The 24,583-nt window shown below is 38.5% G+C and overlaps 1 protein-coding gene and 1 long non-coding RNA gene across 3 annotated transcripts in view; one reads left to right on the forward strand and one right to left on the reverse strand.

Annotated features, from left to right (window-relative positions):
* Nucleotides 1–10,289, forward strand: part of CTSC (cathepsin C) — a 40,779-nt gene extending 30,490 nt beyond the window's left edge. Inside the window, exons 6-7 of the mRNA XM_082410192.1 lie at nucleotides 2,211–2,342; nucleotides 9,137–10,289. Of these exons, the coding sequence (XP_082266318.1) occupies nucleotides 2,211–2,342; nucleotides 9,137–9,639 (635 nt within the window). The 3' untranslated portion in view covers nucleotides 9,640–10,289. The remainder of the gene's footprint in view (nucleotides 1–2,210; nucleotides 2,343–9,136) is intronic.
* Nucleotides 1–24,583, reverse strand: part of LOC309636781 — a 64,259-nt gene that overhangs the window by 6,992 nt on the left and 32,684 nt on the right. The gene's annotated exons all lie outside the window — the stretch shown is intronic.

Below are 24,583 nucleotides of genomic sequence, written 5' to 3' on the forward strand. Positions count from 1 at the left end.
GCTTTCCTTTGTACTCAGGGAGGGACATGAATGAACAGTTACCTGGAGAAGAGAAAAACAGTGCCCCTCATATTTTTAATTCTTCTTAATACTTTTCGGAGGAAGACATTCACTAACTAAATTCAGACTTATTAAAGAGAACAAAGGCAGCATTCTCTTTATGTAGAATGAGTGTTTTGAATTGTAATATTGTCTGTTCGTTTGTCTTACTTTACGTGCACAAGGGAGTGCTTACCATTCAAGTAATTTGGTAACTAATATATTAGTAACTTGAATAACATATCAACTTGGTTTAATACCAGTGTCTTGGGTTTGGTGCAAGCATATCTCCATGTAGAATTTGTATCAGTGGCAGAGGTGAAAGAGGCTGTATCATAATAGGGATATTAGGTTCTGTTCATTTCTTTCTAGAATTGTAACAAGTGGAAATCCAAGTTTTGTTACATACATTCCATATTTTATTCTATGTATTTATGTATTTCTTCTACTCACACATATTGAAGAAACAGATAAAAAATATTTTTATATAAATTACCTCATAATACAATATTTTTTCTTCTCTTGAAGCAGCAACTATATTCCTAGCATATGCTTCTTAAGTAAATTTATTTTGTCTTGCCAGAGCATCTACATATTAAATAAAGCTGTTTTCTTTTCCCTTCTCCCCTACCTCCATACAGCTAATTTTCAATTTATTTTCCATTTCACTACCTCCATCTGCTTTATATCTTTACTTCCTTATTGGCCACCTTAAATACCATAACCATCATTATAATTACTCTCTCACCGTCTTGGACTTTGTTGTATTTTGCCTCCTTGACCTGGTTGAATCCAACTCTCTACTATAATACATACATACCTGAGCCATTATTAGGGTTAATTCCACCCAACAAGGGCTTTAGAAAATGCCTCTCTGGAGATATTTAAAAGCTTAGCTCATATGTGTCCCTCCATTATTTTCTCTCAACTTGATGGCTCAGAATGTTGCAAATGTAAATTAATTACATTATTAAGAATACTGTCAGGGGCTTCCCTGGTGGCTCAGTGGTTGAGAATCTGCCTGCCAATGCAGAGGACACGGGTTCGAGCCCTGGTCTGGGAAGATCCCACATGCCACGGAGCAACTAGGCCCATGAGCCACAACTACTGAGCCTGCGCGACTGGAGCCTGTGCTCCGCAACAAGAGAGGCCGCGATAGTGAGAGGCCCGTGCACCGCGATGTAGAGTGGCCCCCGCTTGCCACAATTAGAGAAAGCCCTCACACAGAAACGAAGACCCAACACAGCCAAAAATAAATAAATAAATAAATAAATAAAATTTAAAAAAAAAAGAATACTGTCAAATGGAAGCAACCTAAGTGTCCATCGACACATGAATGGATAAAGAAGATGTGGCATACATTGGAATATTACTCGGCCATAAAAAGAAACGAAATTGAGTTATTTGTAGTGAGGTGGATGGACCTAGAGACTGTCATACAAAGTGAAGTAAGTCAGAAAGAGAAAAATAAATGCTGTATGCTAACGCATATATATGGAATCTAAAAAAAAAAAAGAGGTTCTGAAGAACCTAGGGGCAGGACAGGAATAAAGACGCAGACGTAGAGAATGGACTTGAGGACACGGGGAGGGGGAAGGGTAAGCTGGGACGAAGTGAGAGAGTGGCATGGACATATATACACTACCAAATGTAAAATAGATAGCCGGTGGGAAGCAGTCACATAGCACAGGGAGATCAGCTCGGTGCTCTGTGACCACCTAGAGGGGTGGGATAGGGAGGGTGGGAGGGAGACGCAAGAGGGAGGAGATATGGGGATATATGTATATGTACAGCTGATTCACTTTGTTATAAAGCAAAAATTAACACACCATTGTAAAGCAATTATACTCCAATAAAGATGTTAAAAAAAAAAAGAATACTGTCAAATGCTTTGCAGAAGTTAGGAGGTTTTTTTCTCCCAAAATATTTTCAAGAAATGCCCCGTATAGTAATGTTCACCTTTTGGTGAAAAAACTAAAATCTTAATGTTTGCCTGTAAGGTCAGTAGCATTCTTTGATTGAATCTTCTTTATTGTGCTGATCCTTACGAACAAATACAGCAACACTCAATATAAATATATTAATGTATGTCACGCACTTAAGTTTTCTATGATTCTTTTAGAGTGCGTCAAAGGTCTCTTGGGTTATATAACTTTCTTTTCTATCACCAGGGTCTTGTGGAAGCTGCTACTCATTTGCTTCTATGGGGATGATGGAAGCAAGAATCCGTATACTAACCAACAATACCCAGACCCCAATCTTGAGTCCTCAGGAGGTTGTGTCTTGCAGCCAGTATGCTCAAGGTACGTATTGTATTTCAGGCACTGTTTACCTGTGTGTAGTTTGCCATTGTTGGCAAAGCCATAAGGATGGGATAGTAGAGAGAGCACAATGTCTTCTGTCAGAAAACCTGGGGGCGATTCACAGAAAGATAGACAAGATGAAAAGGCAGAGGGCTATGTACCAGATGAAGGAACAAGATAAAACCCCAGAAAAACAACTAAGTGTAGTGGAGATAGGCAACCTTCCAGAAAAAGAATTCAGAATAATATAGTGAAGATGATCCAGGACCTCGGAAAAAGAATGGAGGCAGAGATCGAGAAGATGCAAGAAATGTTTAACAAAGACGTAGAAGAATTAAAGAACAAACAAACAGAGATGAACAATACAATAACTGAAATGAAAACTACACAAGAAGGAATCAATAACAGAATAACTGCGGCAGAAGAATGGATAAGTGACCTGGAAGACAGAATGGTGGAATTCACTGCCATGGAACAAAATAAAGAAAAAAGAATGAAAAGAAATGAAGACAGCCTAAGAGACCTCTGGGACAACATTAAACACAACAACATTCACATTATAGGGGTCCCAGAAGGAGAAGAGAGAGAGAAAGGACCAGAGAAAATATTTGAAGAGATTATAGTCGAAAACTTCCCTAACATGGGAAAGGAAACAGCCACGCAAGTCCAGGAAGCACAGAGAGCCCCATACAGGATAAACCCAAGGAGAAACACACTGAGACACATAGTAATCACATTGGCAAAAATTAAAGACAAAGAAAAATTATTGAAAGCAGCAAGGGAAAAATGACAAATAACATACAAGGGAACTCCCATAAGGTTGACAGCTGATTTCTCAGCAGAAACTCTACAAGCCAGAAGGGAGTGGCATGATATATTTAAAGTGATGAAAGGGAAGAACCTACAACCAAGATTACTCTACCCAGCAAGGATCTCATTCAGACTCGATGGAGAAATCAGAAGCTTTACAGACGAGCAAAAGCTAAGAGAATTCAGCACCACCAAACCAGCTCTACAGCAAATGCTAAAGGAACTTCTCTAAGTGGGAAACACAAAAGAAGAAAAGGACCTACAAAAACAAACCCAAAACAATTAACAAAATGGTCATAGGAACATACATATTGATAATTACCTTAAACGTGAATGGATTAAATGCTCCAACCAAAAGACAGAAGCTTGCTGAATGGACACAAAAACAAGATATATATATAAACACACACACATATATACCCATATATATGCGGTCTACAAGAGACCCACTTCAGACCTAGGGACACATACAGACTGAAAGTGAGGGGATGGAAAAAGATATTCCATACAAATGGAAATCAAAAGAAAGCTGGAGTAGCAATACTCATATCAGATAAAATAGACTTTAAAATAAAGAATGTTACAAGAGACAAGGAAGGACACTACATAATGATCAAGGGAACAATCCAAGAAGAAGATATAACAATTATAAATATATGTGCGCCCAACATAGGAGCACCACAATACATAGGCACCTGCTAACAGCTATAAAAGAGGAAATTGACAGTAACACAATAATAGTGGGGGACTGTAACACCTCACTTAACACCAATGGACAGATCATCCAAACAGAAAATTAATAAGGAAACACAAACTTTAAATGACACAAGAGACCAGGTAGATTTAATTGATATTTATAGGACATTCCATCCAAAAACAGCAGATTACACTTTCTTCTCAAGTGCGCATGGAACATTCTCCAGGATAGATCACATCTTGGGTCACAAATCAAGCCTCAGTAAATTTTAAGAAACTTGAAATCATGTCAAGCATCTTTTCTGACCACAATGCTATGAGATTAGAAATCAATTACAGGGGAAAAAGCGTAAAAAACACAAATACATGGAGGCTAAACAATACGGTACTAAATAACCAAGAGATCACTGAAGAAATCAAAGAGGAAATCAATACCTAGAGACAAATGACAATGAAACGACTATTCAAAACCTATGGGATGCAGCAAAAGCAGTTCTAAGAGGGACGTTTATAGCTATACAAGCCTACCTCAAGAAACAAGAAAAATCTCAAACAATCTAACCCTACACTTAAAGGAACTAGAGAAAGAAGAAAAAACAAAACTCAAAGTTAGCAGAAGGAAAGAAATCATAAAGAATAGAGCAGAAATAAATGAAATAGAAACAAAGAAAACAATAGCAAAGATCAATAAAACTAAAAGCTGATTCTTTGAGAAGATAAACAAAATTGATAAGCCATTAGCCAGACTCATCAAGAAAAAGAGGGAGAGGACTCAAATCAATAAAATTAGAAATGAAAAAGGAGAAGTTACAACAGACACCGCAGAAATACAAAGCATCCTAAGAGACTACTACAAGCAACTCTATGCCAATAAAATGGACAACCTGGAAGAAATGGACAAATTCTTAGAAAGGTATAACCTTCCAAGACTGAACCAGGAAGAAATAGAAAATATGAACAAACCAATCACAAGTAATGAAATTGAAACTGTGATTAAAAATCTTCTAACAAACAAAAGTCCAGGACCAGATGGCTTCACAGGTGAATTCTATCAAACATTTAGAGAAGAGCTAACATCCATCCTTCTCAAACTCTTCCAAAAAATTGCAGAGGAAGGAACACTCCCAAACTCATTCCATGAGGCCACCATCACCCTTATACCAAAACCAGACAAAGATGCTACAACAAAAGAAAATTACACACCAATATCACTGATGAATATAGATGCAAAAATCCTCAACAATATACTAGCAAACAGAATCCAACAACACATTAAAAGGGTCATACACCACCATCAAGTGGGATTTATCCCAGGGATGCAAGGATTCTTCAATATACACAAATCAATCAATGTGATACACCATAATAACAAATTGAAGGGTAAAAACCATACGATCATCTCAATAGATGCAGAAAAAGCTTTTGACAAAATCAACACCCATTTATGATAAAAACCCTCCAGAAAGTAGTCATAGAGGGAACTTACCTCAACATAATAAAGGCCATATATGACAAACACACAGCCAACAGCATTCTCAATGGCAAAAAACTGAAACCATTTCCTCTAAGATCAGGAACAAGACAAGGTTGCCCACTCTCACCACTATTATTCAACATAATTTTGGAAGTTTTAGCCACAGCAAACAGAGAAGAAAAAGAAAAAGGAATCCAAATCAGAAAGGAAGAAGTAAAGCTATCAGTGTTTGCAGGTGACATGGTACTATACATAGAGAATCCTAAAGATGCCACCAGAAAACTACTAGAGCTAATCAGTGAATTTGGTAAAGTTGCAGGATACAAAATTAATGCACAGAAATCTCTTGCATTCGTATATGCTAATGATGAAAAATCTGAAAGAGAAATTAAGGAAACACTCCCATTTACCACTGCAACAAAAAGAGTAAAATACCTAGGAATAAACCCTACCTAGGGAGACAAAAGACCTGTATGCAGAAAAGTATAAGACACTGATGAAAGAAATTAAAAATGATACCAACAGATGGAGAGATAGATATACCATGTTCTCGGATTGGAAGAATCACTATTGTGAAAATGAGTATACTACTCAAAGCAATCTACAGATTCAATGCAATCCCTATCAAATTACCAATGGCATTTTTCACAGAACTAGAACAAAAAACCTTAAAATTTGTACAGAGACACAAAAGGCCCCAAATAGGTAAAGCAGTCTTGAGGGAAAAAAGCAGAGCTGGAGGCATCAGACTCCCTGACTTCAGACTATACAACAAAGCTACAGTAGTAATCAAGACAATATGGTACTGCCACAAAAACAGAAATATAGATCAATGGAACAAGATAGAAAGGCCAGAGATAAACCCAAGCACCTATGGTCAACTAATCTATGACAAAGGAGGCAAGGATATACAATGGAGAAAAGACAGTCTCTTCAATAAGTGGTGCTGGGAAAAGTGGACAGCTACATGTAAAAGAATGAAATTAAAACACTCCCTAATACCATACACAAAAATAAACTCAAAATGGATTAGAGACCTAAATGTAAGACTGGACACTATAAAACTCTTAGAGGAAAACATAGGAAGAAGGCTCTTTGACATAAATCACAGCAAGATCTTTTTTGATCCACCTCTTAGAGTAATAGAAATAAAAACAGAAATAAACAAATGGGACCTAATGAAACTCTAAAAGCTTTTGCACAGCAAAGGAAACCATAAACAAGACGAAAAGATAATCCTCAGAATGGGAGAAAATATTTGCAAATGAATCAACGGACAAAGGATTAATCTCCAAAATATATAAACAACTCATGCAACTCAATATTTAAAAAGCAATTAACCCAATCAAAAAATGGTCAGAAGACCTAAATAGACGTTTCTCCAAAGAAGACATACAGATGGCCAAGAGGCCCATGAAAAGCTGCTCGACATCACTAATTAGTAGAGAAATGCAAATCAAAACTACAGTGAGGTATCACCTCACACCAGTTAGAATGGGCATCATCAGAAAATCTACAAACAACAAATGCTGGAGAGGGTGTGGAGGAAAGGGAACCCTCTTGCACTGTTGGTGGGAATGTAAATTGATACAGCCACTATGGAGAACAGTATGGAGGTTCCTTAAAAAACTGAAAATAGAATTACCATATGATCCAGCGATCCCACTACTGCGCATATACCCAGAGAAAACCATAATTCAAAAAGACACATGCACCCCAGTGTTCACTGCAGCACTATTTACAATAGCCAGGTCATGGAAGCAACCTAAATGCCCATCGACAGATGAATGGATAAAGAAGAAGTGGTACGTATATACAATGGAATATTACTCAGCCATAAAAAGGAACGAAATTGGGTCATTTGTTGAGACGTGGATGGATCTAGAGACTGTCATACAGAGTGAAGTAAGTCAGAAAGAGAAAAACAAATATCGTATATTAACGCATATATGTGGAACCTAGAAAAATGGTACAGATGAACCGTTTTGCAGGGCAGAAATTGAGACACAGATGTAGAGAACAAACGTATGGACACCAAGGGGGGTAAGCGGTGGAGGGTGGTGGTGGTGATGTGATGAACTGGGACATTGGGATTGACATGTATGCACTGATGTGTATAAAATGGATGACTAATAAGAACCTGCTGTATAAAAAATAAATTAATTAAAATTTTAAAATTCAAAAAAAAAAAACAAACCTGGGTGCAAGTTCTGGCCGTATCACTTATTATCGAGTGGTTTCTCACGGAATTCACTGCACCATCCAGCAAGATGTCAATAATTGCTGTATTTTGAGTAAGCACTGGCTCTTTGGAGCCTCTTACATGCATTACCCAACAGTGCTCAAACCCTGAAAAGAGTAGCTGTTACCCTATTTATAGACAAGGAACAGACATTAAGTTGTTCTATAGTATTTTGAAGGCCACTCAGCTTCTAAGCATGAATTTCAGTTCCAAATAAGGTCTCATTCTGAAACCTAATTCTTATTAAAATCATACGAAACTGGTTTCTCTCCAGAAGGATTTAAAAATTGTGTACGTAGGCTTCTAGAACAGGCTATACGTAAGGTGTGTAGAAAGCCCGGCTGCCGTTGATTCAGGGAGAAACATTCTCATGTTAAAGTTTTCTGCTGTCAACCCCAGGTTTGGCCACTAGAGAGTTTCTCAGTTCACCAGTGAAACTGCTGGTGAATGATTGTCAGTGAGCCTTTCCTTCTTTCTGAAATACTTATTAAACTCTGACATTGTGACTTTTGGGCCCTGGGGACTCTGAAGTATCAAGAGAGTCCTTACCCTCATGAAGCTTACAGTTAAGTGAGGAAAATAGAAATTAAATAATTATAAGAACAATGAAGAAAAAGGGTTCTAGATGTGTATACAGGCATACCTCATTTTATTGTGCTTCTCAGATACAGCATTTTTTTTTTTTTTTTACAAATTGAAGGTTCGTGGCAACCCTGCATTGAGCAAGTCTGTTAGTGCCATTTTTGCAACAGGATTTGCTCACTTCATGTCTCTATCGCATTTTGGTAATTCTTGAAATATTTCCAAGCCTCTGCCCAGCAAAAAGATTATAACTCATTGAATGCTCTGGTGATGGTTAGCGGGTTTTTTTTTAGCAATAAAGCATTTTAAAATTAAGGTGTGTGTACTGTTTTTTAGACAAAATGCACACTTAATAGACTACAGTAGACTGTAAACATAACTTTTATATGCACTAGGAAACCAAAACATTTGTGTGACTTTATTGTGATATTTGCTTTATTGTGGTAGTCTGGAACTGAACCTGCAGTGTCTCTGAGATACGCCTGTAATAGGGCCAGGACTGAAGGAAGGATATGGGGACCTGATTTAGACTCTTCTGCAAGAGGTAGTCAGAGAAGACTTCCTTGAGGAAGTGTCTGGCTATTTAATAATGACAGTAATAGCGAACTTTTATTGCTTTTACATGAAGTAATTAATTTAATCCTACAAGGAAGGTGCTATTGCTATCTATATTTTACAGATAAGTAAACAGAGGTACAGAGAAATTATCAATTCTTAACCCAGTTTTGGATTGAACCTATATAGTCAGGCTTCAGAGCCTCCCACTTAACCACGAAGCTTCCTTCCATATCAGGTGCCGAATAAATGTCTGTCAAATAGATGGCTGATGGATGGATGAATGAAGTGGTATTTAAGCTAAGAAACAACTTCTAGGGGTGACATAAAGAATAATTAATGGCGTAGAAAAGAAAAAATATGAAATGGGACAGTTTCTTTTGTACCCCTTTCTAATAGAGGGTAATAATAACTCTGTGTGTTCTTCATCTTCAGGCTGTAAAGGTGGCTTCCCATACCTCATCGCAGGAAAGCATGCCCAAGATTTTGGGCTGGTGGAAGAGGCCTGCTTCCCCTACACAGGCACAGATTCTCCATGCAAACTGAAAGAGGACTGCTTCCATTACTACTCCTCCGAGTACCACTATGTGGGAGGTTTCTATGGGGGCTGCAATGAAGCCCTGATGAAGCTTGAGCTGGTCCATCACGGGCCCGTGGCAGTTGCCTTTGAAGTCTACGATGACTTCTTCCACTACCACAAGGGGATCTACCACCACACTGGTCTGAGAGACCCTTTCAACCCCTTTGAGCTGACCAATCACGCTGTCCTGCTGGTGGGCTATGGCACTGACTCGGCCTCTGGACTGGATTACTGGATTGTTAAAAACAGCTGGGGCCCTGGCTGGGGTGAGGAAGGTTACTTCCGGATCCGCAGAGGAACCGATGAGTGTGCAATTGAAAGCATAGCACTGGCGGCCACACCAATTCCTAAATTGTAGGGTGTACCTCCCAGTGTTTCATACTGACCACCATCAGTCGTGAAAGGAAACTGACTTGTTCACAGACTAGAGACTTTTACCGTATTGCTACTGCAATGTCAAAAGGTTACAAACAGATTCCTATGAAGATTTGTGCCTTTAAAATTAAAACTGCCCTTGACTGTAATATACTTTACCATTGAACACCAGCCTGCTTTTTCCTAAGTATTCAGTGAAATGAGGTTTTTATGGATGATGGTGAACTATGAAGTAATGGATTTTGCTAATCATTTGTGATTCAAACAGATGCTGTATTTTTAAAAATCTGTGTGAACGCATAGGCTTATTTTTAAATTGTATAAATCATGAGAAAATATGGCAATGATTATTAAATTTAAAGATTTTTTGTAAGTATTCAGGTGATATGTATTATGAAATTTATGTATGTGCTTAAGAGAATTTTTAATCTTGACTCCTTCAGTTGTATTTACTTGTCTCACTTATGTAAATACTTTAAAAAGGAAAATCATTTTAGTGTATTTCAACTAAAAACAACAAAATTATGAACATTTACAATAGGGGGTATACTCAGTTAATGTCTAGTGAACCCTGAAATTATCTCCTGGATATTTGATGAGACAGAGATTATAAAGAAAAGATACAGGAGTTTTGATAAGAGTCTGGTTATTGGTTAAACCTTCTTATGGTGTATCTTGCATTTGGAAGTATTGGTTAGCCTTCATTGGCTGAGCAGTAATAGCCTAATTAGTGGAATATTAGCAGTTTATATTTGGTCAGATCTTTGGGATCTCCAAGGGATATTTCACAGTGATATGAAATCTCCACACTGAGTAAACAGATAGGATCCATTAGAAATAATAGATTAGGCAAAATTAGGCAAATTAGAGCTCTGAACCATAAACAAGAACTACAAGGCTTTTAGAGCTGAAAGGGACCCTGGAGATGGTTCAGTGTAACTTCCTCTTAACCAGAAAAAGACACTGAGGCTTACACAGAGGGCAAGTGACTCATCCAAGGTCACACAGCTGGTAAATGATGAGCCTAGATTCGAACCTAGATTTTCTAAGTCTGGTTCTCCTTGAGTGACTTAGACACTGAACGTCTGCGCTTTCCAACAGAGTATCCAAAATCACCAGGGATACTAGATGCATAGTTGGAAACTTCACATTGACATGTTAAGCCTCAGAGTTTTGTCTTAAACCTCATGTACTTTTTGTATTGCAATTCACTACAATGACATTTTGACTCTTCTTAAACTGAAGGGTTATTCCAGGAGTTTGCCTCGTATTTAAAGTGTGGCTTCTTGGGCCTCCTGGTACATGGCCACATACCTTTGACCTTTTTACCACATGATGACCAAGAAGCAGACACTCTGAATGGCAGGCATAGCCAGAGTCCTTATTATCTGGAAGGCCTCCAAGGAGGTATATTTTCTTGGTTACTGTTACTGGTGGGATGTCATAATTATAATCCTAATTTATGCCTAGCCTTGTTGCTACATGAAAGTGTAAATAGACTTTGAAGTCAAGCAGGAATTTATTTTTCACTGAAATTTATAAAGATACACCACCTGTCAGCTTAACAGCTAAGATTTTCTTTAACCCGTTAAGTGTGAGCTCATCCTCTGGTATTTACTTGCACAGCGGTCAGTTGACACACGTGAGAGCAAGTCCTGAAGGCGAAGAGCACCCATGCTTTTGCACAATTTCATGGGGGCCCTGGCTGAGCTCCGAAGGAAAATCATTGCTCGTATCATTCTTCAAATACTCTGGGAAATATTGAAGGACTAAATGATAGTTGTGAACTTAACTGGCGGTGGGAAGCAGGTCTCACAAGCATGATTAGTTGAGGACAAACAATGGTTTGAAAAGGCCCTAAGTTTTCAGAGGTGCACGCAGGATTGCCCAGAGAGCTCAAGTTACACTGCCCTTCAACTTGCATCTTCTGCTGTTCGAGGTCTGCTCTTCCTATCGCTCTGCAAGGGAAAGATCACCATTTCATCCACAGTGGTGGAATTCATTCAAGACGCTGACTGAATCATGGTTCCATCATGGTTCCTTAAGCCATGTAATTAAACTGCTAAGCTATACAAAAAGCAAATTTCATTATCTGAAACTTGCTTGTATTGGTGCTAACAGAACATATCATCAAAGTCTGTTGAGAAATGAGCTCTGGAAAAAAATGGGTTGGGAACTCTGGCTAACCTCCCCAAACACATGCCCAGAAAAGCTACAGTAGTGACGTGCGTGGATGACACCATTGGCCACAAAGCAAAAAATAAGTTTAGCTGGGCCATTTAGCGCAAGCGTGGTCCTGACCCTGATGCCTCAGTGCCTGGGTAAGATTTCTTGCTCTGCCACATGAGCCATGAGAACTTGGGCAGTTTACTTAACCTATCAAGTGCTTCTGTTTCCTCATCTGTAAACGGGGGATAATGGGATAAATATCTATCACTGTCTGAACTCTCCCTAAACTCTTGCTATTATAATAAAGGAACCAAAAGGGTTTACACTTCTGAATGACATTTATTTGGTTTAAGGTCAGGCCTTATTACCCCATCCCAAGTGGGGAAACTAACGTAAATTCAGATAATGAAGTTTCCCTGGCCATTCAAACTTGCTCACTGAACTCTGACTTCTAAACACTGACCTCAGGAACTGAATAGATTTGGATAGTAAGGGATATGTGTATCTACTTCACAGAGCTCTGAGGGTTAAACGCCTTCACCTATGGAAAGTAGGTACACCAGTGCTTGGAACATAGTAAGGAGTATATAAGTATTAGTTACTGTTCAAGTCATTTTTTCCCAATTCAAATTGTAATCTTTTGCTATGAGGAAGCAGCTCAGATGTATTCTATTAATAAGCAAGCTGTACTCTGAGCAGGTACAGGAGGGGCTTTGGAGATTTTTTTTAAAGGGAGAAAAAACCAACAGAGGAACATGGCGCAAAGAAACCCACGGAAAAAAATCTTCGAAAACGTTATGAATTAGGGAGATGATTTTGATTTTCTGGTACAGAGGTTTTTACAACCCACACCACATCACTGCCTCTGCTGCTGCCTGTGTGGAAAGAATAAGTGTGAGAGGCGATCAGGTTTAGACTGCTACAGCAGAGATGAAAATCAGGCCCCAGCTGAGAGCAAGTAACTTTGAAGCAAAAAAAAAAAAGACTAAAGGTTAAGCTAAGGTTGTAACAATTTGATTTTCCTAATCAGGATTTTCCTATCAGGAGAAGCATAGCAGATTCACATAACAATAGAGCTGGAAGGTCGTCTAGGCCACCTCTGTCATTAAAATAAAAATGGGTTCAGTGAGGTGAAATAACATGCCTGGGGTTCCGGCTAATAAAGATAAATCTAGACCCCAGTGCGTCAAGAACTTCCTACTGTACCTGCTGCCTCCCAATTAAGAAAAATGGAGAAAAAAGATAAATGTTATGAGACAACCTGACCTTGTACTGTAAAATCATTTCTAAGATCCTTTCCAGTTCTCAGAAATCCTATTCTGAACTCTTGGTGGCAAGTGCTCTAAGCTCTAAATCCATGTGTGGTGGTTTCGGAGGTTTAATCTAACAGTTTTCCTCTAAATATAGTGATGTTAATATTTATATTTCTTAACTGTAATAAAGATTTATTTTTGGCCTAAAGTTAAGTAGAAACTTCCAGACCAAGACGGGAGAGCTTTAGACATAACAAATTCTTCAGTTCTGATGGGAAGTGCATGCACTGGAAATTGTACGTTGGTTGTGCGTTAGTTAGCCATTAGGCCTTAATTTCATTAGCTGTAAAATACTGACTTCATTGAATTGTAGTTCTGATTGAAAGTGGATTTGCCTAAAATCGCCTGGACCGTAAAATAGTTGAATCTTCAGCAGACATTAGGACTGCCCTGCACAATGTCCTCTTGATGACAGCAAACCAAAACTGCAGGAGATAAACTAGCCCTTGGACAGAACATGCAACACATGCCTTTGTTGGTGTCTTTATTTCTCCCTTCAAAAGTCCATTTATCAAGATCCCTTTTCCCCACATGCCTTTGAAGAGCTAGCAGAAGTAAGAAATTTAACCTCTCCTTTTCCGATTTTGAGGATGTGATGCTGATACACTCTGATTTTGAACTTTTGGTCCTAAAAGGCAATTTATAGAATTGAAATTCAATTCTATAGGTAGTTAAATAAGGAAAGACTGTGATAAACGCCAACCCCCCCAAGTTGAGGGGAAAAAAGCAGACTTGTTTCTTCCTCTAATGCAAAAGGTCTAAAGTGATTGAAATCCTAGCAAATCAATTGAAAAGAAGTAACTTGGAGAAACAGCCTTCCCCCCTGGGGAAATGAGGGAAATGCCAGGAAGCTAAGGCTGTGCATTAAAGTAATGATTGAGATGATTTGTTTTTTTCTTGTAATGTATTTTCTGCAGCTTCAAAAGTACTGAATAGTTTCAAGTGAAGATAAATGATAGAAAATGAATACTTTTAGTATCATATTTTTATACCCCCAATTCTCTCATTTTTGGGGTTTCTGGAGAGCTAAAAGAAAAGCCTGTTTTCCCTGTAGATAACTATTCCTATGCCACCATAAGAAATGCACAGTGTTCCCAAGAGACACAATCCCAGTTCTGCAGACTAAAATTCAGTGGAGTAACAAGGATGGGTCTATGGAGAGAAAGTAAACAAAATAGTGCTGAAGATATCATGAACTCAGATATTTTTGATCCTCCAGTGTTTGTTATTTAGACCTTAGTCCAGTTATCGAACATAGATCGCTAGTCTTCAGCGTTCACTTGTTAAAAGGTGATGCCAAGGGCAGCGTGGCCAAAGCCAGGGCTGGAGACACGGACACAGCCAGAGCGGGGCGCCCGTGTTGGGAGGCGAGTGGTGGCCGAGGTCTGTCTATGGATTTTGAGCATCTGAAGGTGATCTCTGAATTTAAGCATTCCTTGCTGCTCCCTCACCCTTAAGGAAAAAAAAAAAAAAAAAAGTTTCAAAGAAGCTGTGAGTGTTTATATATTACCTGCCTTGTAAAAAAGGTTTACAATGGTAAAGGTGCCGTACAAAATAAGTTAGAAATAAGTGAGCGAACTGAAGCAAAAAGAAGATAAAGGTAAAAAAATAGGATGTGGCCATGAATAAAGTCTGCACAGAGTCTAGCACATTACCTGATATGTGAGGATCGTGCTTCAACAGTAGGTCTGAAGCAGAAGTGATTTTTGTCCCTCATGGGACATCCGGCAATGTTTGTAGACATTTGGGTTGTCACACTGGGGGAGGAGATGCACTCCACCATCCAGCGCCAAATGTCTACAGTGCCAAGGTGGAGAAAGTCTGCACTACGACATGCCAACTCCTTTATGCTTTCTTCCCCACCACCAAATGAATGTGATGGACTTTGGTGGAGAGAGAGAACTCTGAGGGTATCTCGGAAGCTTCCAGAACTTGAGCTGAACTTTGAAGCATCAAGAGGAGTAGTAAAAGGCAGGGAAGGCCCACGGAGTGGGGGCACATTGAAGTTGTGAGACAAGATAAGAGCACTGCCCCTCAGTTTCAAGACAACAGGCTGAGCCCATTCTGTAGTAGCCCCACCCAACAGGAACCCAGTGATAAGTTCCAATAGGAACTTATTAAATATATAGTCTTAACTTACAATAAGAATGGGGCTCATTGATGGATCAGAAATTGGATGAATCCTTATTTTAAAAAAGGAGGAGGGCAGCAAATGGGAAGGTAGGATCATAATTGGAGGCCCACGTGTGTGAGAAAATTCTGCCATAGAAGATGAACACACCATCTCAACCCACCAAACATTTGATCAAGATAACGATAAAAAGAAGAGAGGTTGTAGTATTTTTGCTTACAAAGAGCATTTACTTGGGATTTGAACCCAGGTCTCTACGTTGTAGAACCACGGCTCTTAACTACTCTATACTTCCTCCCTCAAGATGTCCTTCCTGTGTTTCTCCTTGTGGTGTGTTGATTTTTCAGGTCCTGGTCCGTTTTATTCTTCTTTGTCATTTTGTAGGTAAATATTATACTTGCTCAAGCCCTGAGAGATGCCTTCATCTTAAACCAGGATGAATAAATGAAGGGTGGTCTCAGAGACAGAGGTTAAGTCAGGAGAGGAACGGTGAGAAAGGAATGACATATTCTATCTTAAACATGTTGCATTTCAGCTGACCACTGCAAAAGCAGGGAAAGCTTTTCTTTCAACAAGTGTCTCACCAGAAATGTGATAGCTATTCTCAGGAAGGATTTGGCAAACCTAATATTTAGCAGATTTGCAACAATAACTCTAAGCTCAAATGGAAGATATTTTCTGGTAGTGCATCCAGCCCTCCAAGGGAGGGTGGATTCTTTTACTTGGAGTGATATGGCAAGGAAGGTATTAAGGACAGTAACTTCTTTCCAATATAAAATTAATTAATTAATTATAGAAGAAAGATGACTGAGGCCTTCTCTGCTGTATTCCATGTACCTCGGGATGTTGGTAGAAAAGGTATCAATGCAGGATGGGTTCACAGAACACATTTGGGTTCACAGAAAGTTTAAAGTCAATCTGGGCACTCAAGAATTTCTTTCTGTATATTTGAACTGCCTACCTGTTGGGATTTTAAAGTTTGGGATAATAAAAAATACATTAAAAAAGAAATGTCTTTGAGAAGATAAACAAAATTGATAAACCATTAGCCAGACTCATCAAGAGAAAAAGGGAGAAGACTCAGATCAATAGAATTAGAAATGAAAAAGGAGAAGTAACCACTGACACTGCAGAAATACATAAGATCATGAGAGATTACTACAAGCAACTCTATGCCAATAAAATGGACAACCTGGAAGAAATGGACAGATTCTTAGAAATGCACAAACTGCCGAGACTGAACCAGGAAGAAATAGAAAATATGAACAGACCAATCACAAGCACTGAAATTGAAACTGTGATTAAAAACCTTCCAACAAACAAAAGCCCAGGACCAGATGGCTTCACAGGTGAATTCTATCAAACATTTAGAGAAGAGCTAACACCTATCCTTCTCAAACTCTTCCAAAATACTGCAGAGGGAGGAACACTCCCAAACTCATTCTACGAGGCCACCATCACCCTGATACCAAAACCAGACAAAGATGTCACAAAGAAAGAAAACTACAGGCCAATATCACTGATGAACATAGATGCAAAAATCCTCAACAAAATACTAGCAAACAGAATCCAACAGCACATTAAAAGGATCATACACCATGATCAAGTGGGGTTTATCCCAGGAATGCAAGGATTCTTCAATATACGCAAATCAATCAATGTGATACATCATATTAACAAACTGAAGGAGAAAAACCATATGATCATCTCAATAGATGCAGAGAAAGCTTTCGACAAAATTCAACACCCATTTATGATAAAAGCCCTGCAGAAAGTAGGCATAGAGGGAACTTTCCTCAACATAATAAAGGCCATATATGACAAACCCACAGCCAACATTGTCCTCAATGGTGAAAAACTGAAACCATTTCCACTAAGATCAGGAACAAGACAAGGTTGCCCACTCTCACCACTATTATTCAACATAGTTTTGGAAGTGTTAGCCACAGCAATCAGAGAAGACAAAGAAATAAAAGGAATCCAAATCGGAAAAGAAGAAGTAAAGCTGTCACTATTTGCAGATGACATGATACTATATATAGAGAATCCTAAAGATGCTACCAGAAAACTCCTAGAGCTAATCAATGAATTTGGTAAAGTAGCAGGATACAAAATTAATGCACAGAAATCTCTTGCATTTCTATACACTAATGACGAAAAATCTGAAAGTGAAATTAAGAAAACACTCCCATTTACCATTGCAACAAAAAGAATAAAATATCTAGGAATAAACCTACCTAAGGAGACAAAAGACCTGTATGCAGAAAATTATAAGACACTGATGAAAGAAATTAAAGATGATACAAATAGATGGAGAGATATACCATGTTCCTGGATTGGAAGAATCAACATTGTGAAAATGACTCTACTACCCAAAGCAATCTACAGATTCAATGCAATCCCTATCAAACTACCACTGGCATTTTTCACAGAACTAGAACAAAAAATTTCACAATTTGTATGGAAACACAAAAGACCCCGAATAGCCAAAGCAATCTTGAGAACGAAAAATGGAGCTGGGGGAATCAGGCTCCCTGACTTCAGACTATATTACAAAGCTTCAGTAATCAAGACAGTTTGGTACTGGCACAAAAACAGAAATATAGATCAATGGAACAGGATAGAAAGCCCAGAGATAAACCCACACACATATGGGCACCTTATTTTTGATAAAGGAGGCAAGCATATACAGTGGAGAAAAGACAGCCTCTTCAATAAGTGGTGCTGGGAAAATTGGACAGGTACATGTAAAAGTATGAAAATAGAACACTCCCTGACACCATGCACAAAAATAAACTCAAAATGGATTAAAGACCTAAGTGTAAGGCCAGACACTATCAAACTCTTAGAGGAAAACATAGGCAGAACACTCTATGACATACATCACAGCAAGATTCTTTTTGACCCAGCTCCCAGAGAAATGGAAATAAGAACACAAATAAACAAATGGGACCTAATGAAACTTAAAAGCTTTTGCACAGCAAAGGAAACCATAAAAACAAGACCAAAAGACAACCATCAGAATGGGAGAAAATATTTGCAAATGAAGCAACTGACAAAGGATTAATCTCCAAGATTTACAAGCAGCTCATGCAGCTCAATAACAAAAAAACGAACAACCCAATCCAAAAATGGGCCGAAGACCTAAATAGACATTTCTCCAAAGAAGATATACAGATGGCCTACAGACACATGAAAGAATGCTCAACATCATTAATCATTAGAGAAATGCAAATCAAAACTACAATGAGATATCATCTCACACCGGTCAGAATGGCCATCATCAAAAAATCTAGACACAATAAATGCTGGAGAGGGTGTGGAGGAAAGGGAACACTCTTGCACTGTTGGTGGGAATGTAAATTGATACAGCCACTATGGAGAACAGTATGGAGGTTCCTTAAAAAACTACAAATAGAACTACCATACGACCCAGCAATCCCACTACTGGGCATATACCCTGAGAAAACCATAGGTCAAAAAGAGTCATGTACCAAAATGTTCATTGCAGCTCTATTTACAATAGCCAGGACATGGAAGCAATCTAAATGTCCATCGACAGATGAATGGATAAAGAAGATGTGGCACATATATACAATGGAATATTACTCAGCCATAAAAAGAAATGAAATGGAGGTATTTGTAATGAGGTGGATGGAGTTAGAGTCTGTCATACAGAGTGAAGTAAGTCAGAAAGAGAAAAACAAATACAGTATGCTAACACATATATACGGAATCTAAGAGGAAAAAAAAAAAAAAAAAAGGCCATGAGGAACCTAGTGGCAAGACGGGAATAAAGACACAGACCTACTAGAGAATGGACTTGAGGATATGGGGAGGGGGTGGGGTGAGATGTGACAGGGTAAGAGAGTGTCATGGACATATATACACTACCAAATGTAAAATAGATAGCTAGTGGGAAGCAGCCGCATAGCACAGGGAGATCAGCTCGGTGCTTTGTGACCACCTAGAGGGATGGGATGGGGAGGGTGGGAGGGAGGGAGATGCAAGAGGGAAGAGAAATGGGAACATATTGTATATGTATAACTGATTCACTTTGTTATAAAGCAGAAGCTAACACACCATTGTAAGGCAATTATACTTCAATAAAGATGTTAAAAAAAAAAAAAAAAAAAAACCTATGGTTACCAGGGGAAAAGCAAGGGGAGGGATAAATTGGGAGATTGGGATTGAGATATATACACTACTATATATAAAACAGATAACTAATAAGTATCTACTGTATAGCACAGGGAACTCTACTCAGTACTCTGTAATGGCCTATATGGGAAAAGAATCTTAAAAAGAGTGGATATATGTATATGTATAACTGATTCACTTTGCTGTACACCTGAAACTAATACAACATTGTCAATCAACTATACTCCAATAAAAATTTTTTTTAAAAAATTAAAAAAAAAAAAAAAAAAAAGAAATGGCTCCTGCAATTTTTGCGTAAATTTTTACTGAATTCAGCTCAGAGCCCTTCAGCATGAAGAATGCTGGCTTTGGCAATCATCCAGAAAACACCCCTTAGGAGGAGCCTCTCTGTTTTTGTTTTGTAGCAACTTTGCACCATTAATGACAGCATTATTTACAGTTATAAGAAGTTGGAAACAACCTAGTGGTCCAAGAAATAGGAAATATGTCATTTATAGTACACAAGCTTGACAATATATTATACAGTATTAAAAATAACTATGCCTCCAATATAACAACATTAAGAAATGTTTATGTTATAATACATGGGAAAATGATACCATGTTTTGTTACATAAAAAGCAAATGGACATGTAAGCACCTTCAAAAGGGCAGGAGGATTATGAATGGATAAAGTTATTTCCTTTATTGGTTTTGTTATAACAGCTATGTTATAAATAACAGAAAATGTAACCAAAATTTGCATGGCCAAGAAGCCCTCATCACATAAATACGCTCAAGTCTCTCTCCCCTCATAAAAAGCCACCAACTTTTCATCCTACAGCAAATATCACATTATTTTTTCCTTCTTTCAACAGCTAAGCTTCTTCAAGGAAGCTTGTTTTTACCTTCTCACTTTGTGTTTTCTCCTTAATGTCATGACATCTGCCTTCCACCAGGTCACGTCATTGAAGTTGTTCACATCAAGGTAAGCAAAAAAACACCCTGTTACTAAAAGCAGTTTTCAGTCTTTTTCTCAGCATTTGATATTTGGTCATGCCTTCCTTAACCTTGCACCTCTCAGCTTTCAGATTTCTATTTCTTTGCAGTTCCCTTTTCATACTCCTGGTCCTCCACCTATTCCCCAATTTTACTATTCCTCCAGCTTCTATATAATCCTCTTTCCCCGTCACTATATATTATCTCAAGTTGAGCTTTTTCACAGTCAGTATATATTATCTATGTGCTGGTGAATCCCAAATCTAGCCTCCATCTCCAGAGCTCATGTATTAGTTATCTAATTGTGGCATAACACAATACCCAAAGACCCAGTGGTTTAAACTAGCACACATTTGTTATCTTATAACTGCTGTGGGTCTGGAATCCGGGTGCAGTTTCACTGGATTCTGTGCTTCATGGGCCTCTCACAAGGCTGCAATCAAGGTGTCAGCCTATGGTCTTCAGTCTCATCTGAAGGTTCACCTGGGGAAGGCTCACCCAGAAATTGTAGGCAGTATTCAGTTCCTTGCAGATTCTTGGATTAAAGGCCTCAGTTTCTTGCTGGCTGCTGACCAGAGGCTACCCTCAGTGCCTTGCCATATGGGCCTCTCCATATGATAGCTTGTTCATCTAAGTGTGCAAGCTATGATAGCAATAGAGGGAGTGTACTAACAAGATAGGATTCAAAATCTTTGTAACCTAATCATGGAAGAGATAGCTCCTCAATGTTCCCACATTCTATTGGTCAGAAGCAAATTACTCAAGGACAGAGTATTACAGAAAGCTTGAATACCAAGAGATGGAGATCATTGGGGCCATGATAATGATGCCTACCATAACTTTAAACCAGATATCTCCCTTCCTACTTGTACCTAGATTTACAAGTCCCATTAGCCAGTGCAAAATGCACAAATCTGAGTACATCATCTTTGTCCCATCCCTGACGCAAGCTCATTTCCATTCTTTTAGTTATTGGCAGCCTCATTCACCCAGTTTCCAAAATCAGAAAACTAGGTATTTCATTGATTTATTCCTCTTCCTCACCCACGATGTTCAATTAGTCGTGACCTCCTACCAATTCTAATTCCTAAATACCTGTTAAATCTGTCTCTCCACACATCTGCCTTAAACTATCATGATCTGTAAATTGTGTCACTGGTATATCCTCCTAACATACCTTTCTACTTCCAGCCTTGCTCTCTCCAATCCTCACCACAGCCAAGTTGACAATGTCACATCTCTGTTTAGAATCTTTAATGGCTTCCCATAGCTCAGGAATATTTCAAGGTGGACAGGCTAGTAACATAAAAATGCACATTCAATAAACCTGTGGTTTTCATAATACAGACTACAGAAATTTAAACTCAGCAAAATCTTCTTGGTTGGTAGGGATACACAGAAGTTGAGTGACAAATATTATGAGGAAAATAGTTTTCTATTTGAAACTCCTAAGTAGGATGCAAGTGGTTTAGTGTGGTATATCAAATATGGAAGATGTAAGGTCAAAACAGTTGTATCTGTCTGTAGTAACTGCCATCAATTTTTCTTTTAAATGTTATCTTTTTGGAAGCCAGAATTCCTTGAAGATATTTTCTATCAAATAACAAAGTTCAACCATATAACTTTCCAGGTATTTTCATGTATTAAAAGTTTCACAACAGTTCTCAGAAACTCAGACCTATTTATTCCAACATTTTAATCTCTCAGAGTCTTTGCTAGCTCACAGGATGACAATGTAAGAATAGGAAAATGTTCCTGTACAGTCTTGGCAAAGGCAAGGACCTGCACATACCAGATCAGAAGTGTAATTCCTCCCCAGACCATATTCGATTATAGTTGCTTGGAATTCAGCAACATTGTTGTCTGCTTTTAGTAAACTTCCCTCTTTTTCTACTCTGGCCATGCGGTTGGGATGACTAAGAGTGAAAATGGCATTTCCTAATCAGTTATAACATGACTGGTTGTTAAATATTTTCCTAATTGTTGTCCCCAGGAGGCGCTGATGGCAGTTCTGGAATGTTTATCTGGGAGTTGTCTATGCAGAAGCAGACCTGATGTGCCAGCTATAAACTGGAGGCCAAACACCTGTGCTTATTTTAATCTGTGCTGTCCCTATCCTCGAGACATAACTCACGGGATTCCCTAAAACACTCCTCAACCTTAAATTCAGTTGAACTGCATCAATTTCCCAGGCCTGGAAAACAGCTGATACTTGTATTCCTGACAGCCCCATTCAAAAATGAGATAAGAAGAATAACATTTTCATAGAGACATACGGGAAAGAACTATACAAACCCCGAAGACTTGGTTTGGCAGAAATATTTTCCCATGCAAAAATGAGTAGTGTTTCTGGCACTTGCTATAGTACTTTGTAGCTGGCAGCTGAATTATCTTGGTCTCTGCTCATAACTCTGGTCTCAAAAGCTGATCTTCAACTCTCCTGTGTTAAAAAGGATTTAAAACACTTAATGACCATTTACATGTCAACACTGAAACATTATGTTGACCTGATTATGAGTCACTGTGCCTGTCCAAGTGGCCATAATAATAGACAAAATAATTACCTTTTGAATGGAAGTATACTGTTTATATTGTTCTTCAAATAATCTCTGAGATAGATAGGAAAGGTTTTAACAGCCCATTTTACAGATATAAAACTGAGGTTCTGTGAGACCAAAAGCCTGGCTCACAGTGTTTGTAAGAACCAGTACTTGAGCCCATAGCTTTAGACTTAAGGCTACTCTCTATCTTGCCACATTCTTTTCAATGTTTATTTTCTGAAATGCAATGTATCAGGCATTAAGTTAGTAATTCTTCCTTTAACTGTACCTGACAGAAAATTATACACCACTCTTAGTCAATAATGACTTGGAGAATTATTTATGCTTTCCTTAGCATTAGTACTTTTACGCTATTTTTGAAGGTAATTATCCTACCTGTGACTGATGTACTATTATAAAACAAGTGTGGGCTTGGTTGTCTACAAACATGCCCATAAATAAATATGTCCTGTTGCCAAAATTAGGATCACCCATGTTCTTTTTTCCTAGAAAATTTATTTTAACCAGGATTCCCTGCCTCTGTAAATTAACCATCCTCTAACCCATATCCTCATATCATTTAATGCTTTGGGACCTCCAAATGGGGTGTTTGTTATGAGACAAGGACATAGCCTGTCTCCCCTACATTAAAAGCCAATGGAAAAGAAAGAGATATATCACATGATATCGCTTATATGTGGAATCTAAAAAGAAATGATACAAATGAACGTATTTACAGAACAGAAACAGACTCACAGACTTAGAGAATGAGCTTATGGTTACCAGAGGGGGAAGGGTGGAGGGAAGGGATAGTTAGGGAGTTTGGGAAAAGAAAAAAAAAAAAAGCCAATAGCATTAATTCACTGCCTTCCAATTTGATAACTGAAATTCTGGCTTATTTCTATCTTGTGCTTATTGCTTCTTATCACCCTCTGTTCTTTTTCTTGGAGAAGGAAGATTAGAAGTTGATGAGGGAAGAGTCAAAGGGAACAGTGTGATAAACCTATGCTTGTAAAGCAATCTAGGACCTCAGAGGTGGGTTGGTGTGAAATAAAGGGAAGCAAGAGTCCAATATATAAATTCCAATGAAACATGGTGATGTGATCTAGGCAGCATTGATATTTAAGGGGACATCCTAAACAGCTGATGGAACATGGTGGCAGGAGCCTCCTGGGCACAAATGGGAGCAGTAACATGGTTTAAATTTTGGCAAAAGATTCCCAGTTAGTGCCTGGATGCAGTAGATAGGCATAGTGTCAGGACCCAATAAAGTAATAGATAAGCAGGATATCTGGACCCAGGAAAATGAGCCAGAGCTCCAGGAGGGAGGTGTGGGGGAGGGGAGGGCTGGAGTACAATCTAGGACAGTGTTCAAGGTTCCGGAGAGGAAGAAAGCCTGCAGCTTTGGGCCTGGGTTTCGTTCCCCATACGCTGGGTCTTAACAATACTAAATAGACCCACCTGCTGGTGAGGATAGGGTCAGTGGGGAAAAAGATTTTGAGCAGGGAAAGAATATAATTAGATCTTTACTTTGGTAATATTTTTACCTGTTGTTAAGGAAAGTTTGAGAGGAAGGAAAAACTAGAAAAAAGGAGACCAATTAGGAGGCCGTGGATATCTTCAAATAATGATCTGC

The sequence above is a fragment of the Balaenoptera physalus genome, assembly GCF_965194825.1.
Source record: "Balaenoptera physalus genome assembly, chromosome: 10".
Taxonomy (NCBI): Eukaryota; Metazoa; Chordata; class Mammalia; order Artiodactyla; family Balaenopteridae; genus Balaenoptera; species Balaenoptera physalus.